At 37.9% G+C, this 13,472-nt stretch overlaps 1 protein-coding gene across 2 annotated transcripts in view; it reads left to right on the top strand.

Annotated features, from left to right (window-relative positions):
* The window catches only part of didum (dilute class unconventional myosin), a 35,460-nt gene that overhangs the window by 7,059 nt on the left and 14,929 nt on the right, over window positions 1-13,472 (top strand). For both annotated transcript variants that reach the window (XM_013321337.1, XM_013321338.1), the window contains exons 4-20: window positions 5,074-5,156; window positions 5,925-6,047; window positions 6,362-6,492; window positions 6,765-6,984; window positions 7,261-7,368; window positions 7,650-7,783; window positions 8,453-8,699; window positions 9,044-9,180; window positions 9,525-9,723; window positions 9,816-10,051; window positions 10,256-10,434; window positions 10,707-10,787; window positions 11,087-11,225; window positions 11,778-11,935; window positions 12,379-12,553; window positions 13,021-13,110; window positions 13,197-13,381. In XM_013321337.1, coding sequence (XP_013176791.1) covers window positions 5,074-5,156; window positions 5,925-6,047; window positions 6,362-6,492; window positions 6,765-6,984; window positions 7,261-7,368; window positions 7,650-7,783; window positions 8,453-8,699; window positions 9,044-9,180; window positions 9,525-9,723; window positions 9,816-10,051; window positions 10,256-10,434; window positions 10,707-10,787; window positions 11,087-11,225; window positions 11,778-11,935; window positions 12,379-12,553; window positions 13,021-13,110; window positions 13,197-13,381 — 2,625 coding nt within the window. The remainder of the gene's footprint in view (window positions 1-5,073; window positions 5,157-5,924; window positions 6,048-6,361; window positions 6,493-6,764; window positions 6,985-7,260; window positions 7,369-7,649; window positions 7,784-8,452; window positions 8,700-9,043; window positions 9,181-9,524; window positions 9,724-9,815; window positions 10,052-10,255; window positions 10,435-10,706; window positions 10,788-11,086; window positions 11,226-11,777; window positions 11,936-12,378; window positions 12,554-13,020; window positions 13,111-13,196; window positions 13,382-13,472) is intronic.

Below are 13,472 nucleotides of genomic sequence, written 5' to 3'. Positions count from 1 at the left end.
TAGATGAAGTATTAACTAGAACATTGTTACTGTCAGTTCGTTAAAGGAATTACGAAGACTTATACTGACCTAGCGCCATTCTAATACTCTTAATATTAATTCTTTCAGTCACAAATTAATATTCAATAGCAATGGCAAGTTGTCATAATCATTGCCGTGGAATAATTACCATATGGTACTGATAATTATTTGAAGATTTTTCTCATATCACATCTTTAAAAATCTGTTATCGATAAATCTTATGTTATAAATGCGAATGTTTAAACGGATGTATGGATGTTTGCTTAAATTCGTAAAATAAATATATAACATATCTGGAAGAACACATAGGGTACTAATTATGTTTATTAAATTCCGCGCGGACGAAGTCGCAGACGGCTAGTTAGTTAGTAGTAGATACCTATGCGTTCAATAAGTGTAGCTATGGTATCGATTTAGAGGTTAAATTATCCAACTGTATGTTTCCATTGCCGAAACACGCGCATAATACGTATCGTCATCACATTCATTTGTTTAAGTGAGATAGCAATATTATTGACACGTGTTTCAGGAGTGTAAAACCATAGAGATGAAATACTTTATTTTAACAACTGTGTAAATATGAAAACAATAGATTTGTTAGTTATGTACATTAAAGCCAATTTAGAAATACATCATATTTTTCATATTGTAACAAGTTTTCGTAAAACAAGAGTAATGAGATTGAATGGCTACAAAGGTAGAGAAAGACCGAAGAAGGTATTCATGGATTGGATGGTATGAGATATGAGTAAATTCGGATGTGACAACTGATAGAGATCTTTGGAATAGTATACTGTACCGATTCTCCGTAAGGAAAAAGTCAGGTTGATGACGACCACGTTTTTATGAACAAATCAAGTAAAATTAAAACACTCTTCCAATTTTAAAAAGAATGATATATAAATTTTGCATATTGTTGTTGCTAGATCAAGTCAAATGGAAATCCATACTTTTTTCTAATATTATAAATGTGTATGTTTAAATAGATAGGTGTTCGTTAGAAGGGCTGCATGGATCTCTCTGAAATTTGGCATAGATATAGAAATCCGAAAGAACATATAGGCTTCTAACTGGTTATTTTTTTTAATTCCGCGCGGACAGATCGTCGGGCGATAGCTAGTTTATGTATAAAAAGGATGGATATTTGTAGTACATTATTGAAATTGTTGTAAACTCGTTTTTAAATGCATATAATAAAATTATTAATAAAATTCTGCATGTAGAGATTAATGATAAATATCACATGACGTCATATCTAAAGGACAATTGTGTGTAGATTGTGATCAGTTTATAAACTTGCTATCAGTGCATTAAATTCTTTATAATCTGTAATTTTATTCACAAAATAACGTAGTTTACTTATTTTAAATTTTACGACTAGAAAAATATCTACAATAACAATATTTTTACGTTTTATCTATTGATTTACCTTAAATACCATAATGGCAGCAATTGAGTCTAGTTACAAAGAAAGTAGCATTTTTATAACAAAAATTATAGTAGTCTATGACCTTCGATCGTAGTAGAAATTGTATTCAGACTTGACACACAAAATATGGTACAGTCAGCTGCATAAATATGTATACAAACCTTGAGAAACTTGTACAGGTCTTCGGTTTATAAATACGCATGTATCCTCCAATAACATGAATTCATGATTTGAAACCGAAAGTTTAAAAAGGTGTTTTGAATCTTTGTAAATGTATACATATTTGTGCAGCTGACTGTACCCAGTGTAATATGTAACGCCAAGTATTAGCTTCGTTAGTGAATGATAGTGAAAGTTGTATGCGACATAAAAACCGTGGGAGTTTACTTGCCATAGATTTACCATTGCTTAATATGGTTAAAGAAAATGAGACTATGAAGAAAAAAATAATTTTGATGAAATAAGCGAAGGTTAGACTCGCATTTGCAAATATAGAAAGTACGATTTTTCAATCAATTATATAAAACCTCTTTGTTATTATTGCGATGAAGCGCTAGTTTATTTATAACTAAAAAAATTTAACTTACTTTTCTTACTAATATTATAAATGCAAAAGTTTTCGTTAAGTTGGATGGATGTTTGTTATAAAGTATCTCCAAAACAGCTAAACGGATCTTGCTGAAATTTGTCACAGATGTGGAATGTAGACTGGAAGAGCACACAGGCTACGAATTAAGTTATTTTTTTTTTAATTCTGGCGGGCGATATAGTGGCTCTTATATTTGTTAATCCTACTTAAAATCTGTCTGAATAAATTGTGAACTATAATCTTCCACTGTTATAATTGATGATTGCATGCGATGTGGAGTGACCTCATTAGTGTCTCGACGTTTTTGCTAGGCTTTAGACATGAACTAATTATTAAGATAAAATATATTACATTTTATCAAAGATTTCTCATCATAATCGTATACGAAATATAGAGGTAATTACTGACGGTTTTCCATTTGGAGAGATACTAATATACCTTTTCCAATCTATCTTATATCTTTCTGAGTATTTACGAATTCGTATAGGGTTGCCAGGTCACCAAACCTAATGTCACAGTCTCGGACAGACCAGCCAGTTTGGCCGGACATCTCGGTAGAAAGGCCGGGCACATTTAGGATTTACCTAGATTATTGAGGAGCTCGGTCATTATCTTTTGTGAATTGTAAAACGCTAACAAAGGCCGGATAACCAGGACATCGTTTATTTTAGACGGACACGCAAAAGCTATGTCCGGCTTAATCCGGACTCCTGGCATCACTAGATACCCTTGAATGTTTGGAAGGCATTTAAGTTACTATGACTTTTTTAAAATCTAATAATAAGAAAATGTAGTTACAGTTATATCTGTTTCGACAATCTTTTGTTTCTAGTGTAAAAATAAAAAAAGTATTCAGCTATAGTTAGTTGGTGGGATTCTATCCATGGGAAAGGTTTTCTATGAGAATAAACAATGTCTGTTGTTTCAACTAATTGATATAAGATTCGTATCAAACAATCTACCAACTTTAATGTGCTTTGAAACAGATCAAATTAATATTTGGTATAGCAATGTATTAAGTATTCAGAGCTCCAATAAAGTTTGCATTAAACTGTATAAGTTAATGTTACTAATATTATAAATGTTTACATGGATGGATGAATGTTTGTTTGAAGGTATCTCCGAAACGGCTCAAAGGATCTCTTTGAAATTTGGCACAGATGTAGATCATAGTCTGGAAGAACACATAGGCTACTTACAGAATTTTTTTTTTTTATTTCCGCGCGGACGGTGTCGCAGATGGCCGCTAGTTTGTAATAAAATTTTAAATTGTGTAAACATTCCAATGTCAAGACATGCAGTTTATATGGACACTAATGTAAATAATATGTTTTGTTATTAGGAACATACAGATAAAGACAAATGACGGCCGGTGTGAATTATTTTAACATTGATAATGTCGTATGGACATCGAAACATTGGAAACGATTGAACATACGATTTAGTAGTATGTCTTACACTAGCTGTCTAAAACTATTGACCGCAGCGTAATGTTATATAGCCTAAAGTCTTCCTCTATAAATGTACTATCCAACAAAAAAAGAATTTTTCAAATCGGACCAGTAGTTCCTGAGATTAGCGCGATTAAACAAACTCTTCCGTTTTATAATATCAGTATAGATAATAAAGAAATGGGACCTACCTGCAAGCAAAACTTTTTGATCAAAAAAAAATGTCAAAATCTGAACACAGGGGCAGAGTTACGCGGCAACACTTATAAAAAAAGAACGTACAGACGAATTGATAACCTTCTTTTTGAAGTCGGCTAAAAAACTAGAACTAAGACCGACTTTTATGTGATATTAATATTAGAGTAAAATCTCCGTATTCGCGGGTTTACGTTCCGTTAAAACGCGGATAGTGAAACTGCTACAAAATTGCCTAAGAATTATGAAACCGCGAATAAGGAGACTTATTTATTTCTATTAGGTTTTTATGTTATTTTAAGCAAGTTCTAAAAATATGTCTACGAGTAAAATCGCTTAACATTTCCATATATTGATATTTTTGTCGCATTACCTACTCTATTTTTATTGAAATTTATATAATAGTCCCTAAACACACAGCGTATATACTTTGCTTTACAATATTATGTATATGTACATATAGTTGACATCGAATTTCCTGCAGTTTTATCGCTTTTAGTGACATATAACTAAACTATCGCATTAAAATATTTATTGTTAAAGGTCGCATTATAATTATACCTTACTGTATTCATACTACGCACGCTGAGGAACCTTTGTTTTTTTTATAAAATTATATACTGTGACCTGACTTTGTTCTAAATTTAGGTACACTAGAGAGTAGCGCGTCTTCATAAGTACTATTATGATGAGACTCGGTTACATCTTTTACGTTTTTACGGTTCCGTACCTCATAGGAAAAAAACGGTACCCTTATAGGATCACTTTATCGTCCGTCCGTCTGTCAAGACCCTTTTTTCTCAAAAACGCGTGAAGGAATCAAGCTGGAATTTATTTAAATTGTTTACGTATTTTCTTTCGCAACAATGTCTAATATATTTATGTTAACAATAAAAGGATGTTCATTTGGTAGATAGAATGTTAATTTTGATCGTATTATCAGAATAATGTCGGAACATATCCGACATATATCTCTTTCCCTTTCCATCCTTTTCTTTATAAGGAAAGGATGGGAAGTGGACTTTCCGGATGAGAGGATGCATGGAAAGGGAAAATATTTTCTTTCTGTGCATCCTCTCCTCCGTCGATTAAAGGTAGGCAACGCATATGCAATTGCGTATGTCTATGGGCAATGGTCACTTCGCTATTTCAGCGATTTCAGGTGGCCGCTCGCTCGTTAGCCATCTTTTAAAAAAAAAAGTTCACAAAGATATCTTTTAACGATCGGCGTTAGTGGCCAGGAGTTAATGTAGCATAAAAATATAAAAAGAAAAGGAACAAGACAGTCATTTTTAGTTTATTCGTTCATCATGTGTAATTTTTTTAAGAAAGAGTATTTAAGATCATTACGTGACATATAAAAATGTTTTATTTATATTTGTCTACAGGTTTTGCGACAGAAATGCAATTTACACGTATTGCGGTATCGTGCTTGTGGCGATCAATCCCTACTATGACCTACCTATTTATGGTGAGTTTATCAAATTTACGCAATCCCAGATATATGAAATTTAGTCCCGCTTTTATTGATCAACGTAACATAGATCAGACATTCGCAGAAGGTCATTTCTTTCTGCAAATTACTCACATTATGATGTTTAGTTTGCATGACATTGTAGATTCAAGAAAGGTGTGGTTCCTTCAACCTTGCCTCATCGGGGGAATTGCCGCACCCCCAGATATCAAATATTAAAGTCCTCTAGTCAGCTTTTCTGTAATACATATAAATTTAACAGTGGTAGAGCCCGCTTTAACATCTTCGCACGAATTGGCCCGGCTCGCCCGGTGAAATACCACGACCACACAGAAGACAAGCGTGAAGTGGAAGCAATTCCGCGATTCGTCTGATGAGTGTGCGTCCTGGAGGCCTAATTTAGTCCTCTTTCCCTCCCCACCCTTTTTCTTATTAGGAGAGGATGGGACGTGGAAGTGGACTTTCCGGATGAGAGGATGAATGGAAATATTTTCTTTCTGTGTATCCTCTCCTACGTCGATTAAAGGTAGGAAACGCACATGCAATTGTGTATGTTTTTGGGCAACGGTCACTTCGCTATTTCAGCGATTTCAGGTGGCCGCGCGCTCGTATGCCACCTCATGATATAAAAAAAATCTTATCATTACAGTTTTTAACAAAGTTGATTATTTGATTTGCACACAATAAGTATATTGTGTTTATGTGAGGCAGAACGGTTACAGTTGATAGCATTTGTTATGTAACAAGATATTTTGTGATTTGAAGGCGATGAGACGATAATGATGTACCGAGGCCAGGCTATGGGAGACCTGGATCCTCACATATTCGCCGTCTCCGAGGAGGCCTACACGAAACTGGAGAGGGAGAGGCGAGATCAGAGTATTATTGGTAAGGATTTGATGTATTAAGATCGTTTACCCAACAGTAATAATAATAAGTCACTTTTGTGTGAAAGATATGAGTTCGAAACAGTCTTGTACTATTGTCTACGTCAGGCGTTATTCAGGTTAATCCTATGTTATTGTGGTCGAGTAGTATAAGTCAGTCTGCACTACCAATAATTGTATGTCTTTAAATAGTTCTTTACTCTGCAATTAAGATTTTTATTAACTGCCACACTTATAGTTATTTAATGGCCATGAAAGTTGCCCCTTAGCGTAGATTTAGTTTGAGAAATGTACACTTTATTTATCTCTTTCCAGTGAGTGGAGAGTCAGGTGCTGGTAAGACAGTATCAGCGAAGTACGCGATGAGGTACTTTGCGGCAGTCGGTGGCAATGCCAGCGAGACGCAAGTTGAACGGAAAGTGTTAGCCTCCAGTCCTATTATGGAGGTAAGTTAATTGCGCTACAATTTCTCAGCGAGCAATAACATGAGATGCTAGTACGATGACGTCATATGGAGATAATATTGGACTTTCTCACTATATATGTGAAGGCAAACAATAAGGCGAGGATTGATCGGAAGCCAATGTTAACGCGTATCTTTATATGCATTACTTCAAATATATTTTATAAAATACATTAAGTACCTATTTCCACTAAATGTATAGTCGCACGGAGTCGGCTAAGTGTAAATAGGCTTTAAAAACTAAAATGTACGCAGTCAATCGGCAACGCGAAGACGACACGCAACGACAATTCATCTCGTTTCGGGAAATTCATCGAGATCCACTTTGACGAGCTGTACCGGATCTCTGGCGCCAGCATGAGAACTTACCTGCTGGAGAAGTCGCGCGTCGTTTACCAGAGCGCCGGCGAGAGGAACTATCATATATTCTACCAGCTCTGCGCCGCCGCTGTTAATATGCCTGAACTACAATTAGGTAAAGGAAACTTACATCTCAAGTTAAACATAATGCTGTCTCTGTTTATCTAAGCGTGTGAAAGGGATGACATGTTTTTATTTTTTGTTATGTTTTGACTATGAGAACAAAAAAGTAACATTTGCAATTCGTTTTGTCTTACCCCTTTTGTCCACTTTAGTTTGACTCTTAACTTTTTATTTCTGTGAGTGTAAAATGTGTTACTATTTTTATAAAGAAAATGCTTAATTTAGTTGTTGAAATGTGAATTAAATTAATACCAATATAAATGTACAGACCACCAGGACTCGTTCCAATACCTGAACCAGGGAGGCAGCCCCAATATCGACGGAGTGGACGACCTGAGAGCATTTAACGAGACCAGAAACGCACTTACTACTTTAGGTAACACACTACTACGTATTAACCTCTAGAGTTTATTCTTTCTAAAGTTTTTTTACAACAAACTACTTCGATTGCTGTTGTAATTCTATCAAAATTATTATAAAGTATTAGCCTTTTCAAATAACTCAGCGGCTCAAGGTAATCAGCGAGCTGGCCAGTCCCGCTACGCCAAAACACAGATTGAGTACTGCACGACTTGTGCGAACTTAAGAGCTGCCAAGATATTTGAAAAGAGCTGTACTAACTTGTTTAGCAATAATTACAAGGCAAACAATATACAGGTGTGTCAGAGACGGAGCAGGCGAACATGTTCACTGTACTGGCGACAGTGTTACACCTCGGCAATGTGCAGCTCTACGACTGTGATCCTGATGCTGGACCTAACGAGGATGGTGCTGACGGAGCTCATATCAGTGTGAGTAGATGGCCAACGTCCTTTTACTGCTACGGTTACTTAATTTGTCTTTAGTTTTAAATTTAGTAATTTACACAACATTTCTAGCTTTGTTTTTCTATGTTTAATAGTATGTACAAGATTTTCTTGAGAGTCAAGAAATAATTTACTCCAAGATATACAGCTTTAAACCCATTTAGAAGTACAGTGGGACTGTGAAATTTTTCTTCCTTATAGAGGTTTCTCGCTTATCCAGATTTAACTGTATTTGATAAACAAGCTATAGTCTGCGACTACGTCCGCGCGGAATTTAAAAATAAACTTAATTAGTAGCCTCTGTGGTCTTCCAGGCTGTGTTCTATAGCTATGCCAAAATTTCATCCATACAGTCGTTCTTCGCTACCATCTATTCAGACATTCGTATTTTACTAATGTTATAAATCTGAACGTTCAGATGGATGGATGGATGTATGTTTGTTTGAAGGTATCTCTGAAACCACTCAACGGATATTGATGAAATTTGGCACAGATATAGAAAACATAGTCTAGAACACATAGGCTACTTATTAAGTTTTTTTTTCTTTAATTGCACGAGGAAGGAGTCGCGGGCGACAGCTAGTTTATATTAGTATAGACAAATTTATATTTGGATTTTGCTGGTTACTAGAGATGTTTGAATATTGTTTTCAGTCAAACGACAAGCACTTGCAGACAGTCTGCTCGCTGCTGGGCATATCTAGGGCGGAGTTAGGTCGGTGGCTGACACACCGGCGCATCGCCTCCGCACACGAGGTGATCGTGTCGCGCATGGATGTGCAGCGCGCGGCGTTCGCTCGCGACGCGCTCGCCAAGCGAATGTACGGCGAACTGTTCGCCTGGCTCGTGCGCGCTGTCAACCGCGCTCTCGATACCGGACATGCTAAGAAACATTTCATTGGTCAGTAAAGTCAACAATAAAGAATTTTTATTATTTTAATCCGTCCGATTCGGTCCGATTAAATGCAGGCTATATTGGGACTCAATCGATGCCTTGAGACAAGCTAAAGACAGGACGGCGTGGAGGAAGCTGGTGGACGCATCTATAAAGGCATATCAAGACGAGCACGACCTTCAGTAATAATGTACGCGAAAAAGAAGAAAAAGGAAATTTTACTCTGAATTTGAATTTTGTGATTTTTTAAAATAATTTTTATCTGTTATACAACAGATTTGCGACTATTTATTTACATAATACATACGTTTGTTTTTAAATGCTTGTATGATTTGTTCTAATGTTTTCAGGTGTGCTGGATATTTACGGTTTCGAAACGTTTGAGATAAACTCGTTTGAACAATTCTGCATCAACTACGCCAACGAGAAGCTGCAGCAACAGTTCAACTCTCACGTATTTAAATTAGAACAGGATGAATATATTAAGGTAAAGATTGTTATATGCTTAATAGTAATTCTCGTAGTATTCTTAAAAACACACAACCCTTACTTGAAATTCCAAACAAAAACCTATTGCATTATAAAAGCACTACCCGTTACTTGTGAGTCAGTCCGCGCGGAATTAAAAAATACTTAGTAGCCTATGTGTACTCCCTAACTATGGTCTACGTATATGCCGAATTTCATCAAGATCCATGCAGTCGTTCTGGAGATACCTTCTAACAAACATCCATCCATCCATCCAAACATTCGCATTTATATTAGTAATGTTTTGTGCCTCAAATACCAATTATATTAAATTTCTCCACTGTATTATTTTTCCATCGTCAGGAGGAGATATCATGGAAGATGATCGACTTCTACGACAACCAGCCGTGCATCGACCTGATCGAGGAGCGGCTGGGCGTGCTGGCGCTGCTGGACGAGGAGTGCCGCGTGCCGCAAGGCTCTGACGCAGGCTTCGTCGCCAAGCTGCATCAGAACTGCACCAAGTACCCGCATTTCATGAAGCCCAGGTTCGGCAATGCCGGTATGTTAGACAAAACTTATAACTTACCCTAAAATTAGTCATTAAAATTACTAGCAAACTACTAATTTTGTAATTTAAATGTTGTACCCCAGCATTTATAATAAAGCACTTCGCGGATAACGTGGAATACCAGTGCGGCGGCTTCCTGGAGAAGAACAGGGATACGGTGTCGGAGGAGCAGCTAGAGTGCATCAAGTCGGCAACCAGCTGCCGGCTCATACACACCATGTTCGCAGAGGACCGCCCCCTCGACCACACCTCCACCGCCACGCTGCCTCCGCCCTCTCGCCGGAGGACCACGCCCTCACTCAATATTGGCAGTTTAACAGTGTGTACAACCAGAACTTATTTAAAAAAACACTCTTACCATTAAATGACTTATTAAGATATCTGGGATCGTCGTGAAGTCGAGAGCGAGACAAACGTATGCGAACACATGAGAGAGATATATAACAACTAAAGTTCCAACTGTTCGTACGTTTTCGGCTTATATTTAAATGAGACTTAAGGTAAACATTTCGTGTCTGTCCAGCAACCACCTCGTCGTGCATCAGGGCAGAAGCAAACAGTAGGTGCTCAGTTCCGAGCCTCGTTGTCAGCGTTGATGTGCACCCTGTCCGCCACCACGCCACACTACGTGCGCTGCATCAAACCCAACGACACCAAGCAGCCCTTCAGCTTCGACCCAGCACGCGCCGTGCACCAGCTCAGGTCAACTATATACCTTAACTTTTTTTTTCGACCTCCATGGACATCTGCAATACCAGGGGAACTGCAGATGCGTTTCCGGTTCTAGAAGAGATAGACTCTTTAAGTAACGGTAATCTTCTATATTACTGTATTTATGTCAAATTAATATAAAAGTTATGTTTTCGGACATAACCCGGTTGTTTAAGACTTTATGAAGTGACCATAGCCAATGACCTTGAATTCGATTGTTAACAATTTAGATTGTAGTCAAAATAGTATTATTTTGTATGCAGAGCGTGTGGTGTGTTGGAGACAATCAGGATATCAGCGGCCGGCTTTCCTTCACGATGGCTATATCAAGATTTCTTCCATAGGTAAGTTTGATGAATAATTCAAATTAAACACACTTAAAAATCTATTTACTATGATGTTATTAAAGATAATAACAACATTTAAGCAATTTAATATAAACTACAGATTTTTAATTTTTATTTTATACCGTACTTGCTGTAAAAAGGACAGTAGCCTATGTGTTCTTCCAGACTATGTTCTACTTTTATGCCAAATTTCCTCGACATCCATGCAGCCGTTCGGAAGATACCTTCAAACATTCATCCATCCATCCAAACATTCGCATTTATAATAATAGTATGATAATATTCTCTCTTCGCAGATATCGACTTTTATGTCTACACAAAGACGTCGACCGCACAAACATCAAAGCGACTTGCGGCAAGATACTGAAGAAACATCTGAAAGATCCCGACAAATACCAGTTCGGAGCTACTAAGATATTTTTCAGAGCCGGACAGGTTTGTCAATAAGCTATTAAAAGTATTTTACTTATTTAATACTAAAAAAAATTGCAATTTTAAATCCTTTGATTTAAGACAACAGTGGTAGAGCCCGCTTTAACATGTTCGCACGAATTGTCCCGGCTCGCCCGGTGAAATACCACGACCACACAGAAGACAGGCGTCAAATGGAAGCAATCCCAAGTACAGTCTGATGAGTGTGTGTCCCGGAGGCCTCATTTAGTCCTCTTTCACTTCCCACCCTTTTCCTTATAAGGAAAGGATGGAAAGTGGAAGTGGACTTTCTGGATGAGAGGATGCATGGAAAGGGAAGATATTTTCTTTCTGTGCATCCTCTCCTCCGACGATGAAAGGTAGGCAACGCATATGCAATTGCATATGTCTATGGGCAACGGTCACTTCGCTATTTCAACGATTTCAGGTGACTGCTTGCTCGTTTGCCACCTTATGATATTAAAAAAATAAGACTTATTTAACTTTACAATATTATTTTAAATCACAAAGAAAACGGTTTCTGAGTAACTACAAGTTATATGTTGTCACATTTAGGTAGCATATTTAGAGAAGATCCGTGCAGAAATCCAGCGACTGTACTGCGTGCGCGTGCAGAGCTGCGTGCGGAGGTTCGTGGCGCGTCGCCGGTACCTGCGTCTGCTGAGCGCGCTGCGGGGCCTGCAGGCGCACGCCAGGGGCTTCCTCGCCAGGAGGTGACCACATACACTCTGAGTGCTACCTAATCATACAACAATGTTACTTTACTACGAAAAACTATGATATTACAGTGAATTATGAGGCATTGTAGTCGAGTAAAGAACACTTAGCGCATCGATTTGAAGATGTTTATAGGAAGATTTTTTTTTCTTTAATATAATTATTGAAATTATTAATGACGCTGATGAACTAATTGACGACCAGAAAGTACACTTAGACCCTGTGAATTTTAAGTAATGCGGTCTAATCGATATTATGTGTTTTGTAAAGTTCTTGCATAATAAAAAAAAGATCGTTTCCCTATTTTAGCGAAATTGGGTGGCCTCTAGCTTGTTTCGAATATTTTATTATAAAAATAATTATATTAGTAATCCCACCTATTATTAAAAATAATCTTAGCATAGGATTTCAAACTATATGTATTTTTTGTAATATGCAGACGTGTACAAGAAGTGCGTCGTAACCGTGCGGCGATCAAGATCCAGCGCAACGTGCGCGGATGGCTGGCACGTCGCAAGTACCAGCGGGTGCGGCGCCTCGCCATCGGGCTGCAGGCGCACGCACGCGGGTACCTCGCACGCAGGCTCTACCGCGACAGGCGCAGGGTGCTCGCGGTATGTTCTGCACAGTGCAATTATCATCATCAGCTCACTATACGTCCCCACCGAGGGGCTCGGAGCTTACCCTAAGTTAGGGGTGACTAGACCATACTCAACCACGTTGGCCAAGTTCAAGTGGCTCGGGGGTTAAAGCACCTGACTTGTAATCTGCAGTTCCTGAGTTTGAATCCCACCATGTACCGATGTGTTTTTTCGATTTCCGATTTACATATGTACATTATCCAACGTTCTTACGGTGAAGGAAAACATCGTGATGCACATATCTGAGAAGTAATTCAAAGATATGTGTGAAGTCAACCAACCCGCACTTGGCCAGCGTGGTTCACTATGGCCTAATCACTCCTGACTTAGGGTAAGCTCCGAGCCCGTCGGTGGGGACGTATTGTGAGCTGATGATGATAAATTATTTACTTGACTTATTACTGGAATAGATTAACACAATAATTGTTCCTGCCCAATAGGTTATTACGATACAGCGGTATGCGCGCGGTTACCTCGCGAGAAAGCGGGTAAAGAAAATGAAGAGACAGATTGTTATAGCACAAGCCACTGTGAGTATTATTTTTATCTATTTTCATATACTTTAATAAAACTATAATATATTTTACGTTATTTAATCAAAAACTCTAATTTCTAGATCCGTCGTTTCCTAGCGCGTCGTCAGTATAAACGGTTGCGTATTGAAGCTCGCAGCTTAGATCATGTGAAGAGCTTGAACAAGGGTCTAGAGAACAAGATCATCAGCCTGCAGCAGAGGCTGGGTGATGCGGTGGAGCGAGCTAAGTGTATAGAGCCTTTGCAAGCACAGATTGTTGATCTCAAGTAAGTACTGTGGAGTACGTACGTGTACGCACGTGTACGCAAATGTATACGGACGCGTACGTAAATGTCTCTCTCTATATATTCATACAAG

The sequence above is a fragment of the Papilio xuthus genome, unplaced genomic scaffold (assembly GCF_000836235.2).
Source record: "Papilio xuthus unplaced genomic scaffold, Pxut_1.1 DF825946.1, whole genome shotgun sequence".
In the NCBI taxonomy this organism is placed as follows: domain Eukaryota; kingdom Metazoa; phylum Arthropoda; class Insecta; order Lepidoptera; family Papilionidae; genus Papilio; species Papilio xuthus.
This window is presented reverse-complemented; position numbering and strand designations above follow the sequence as displayed.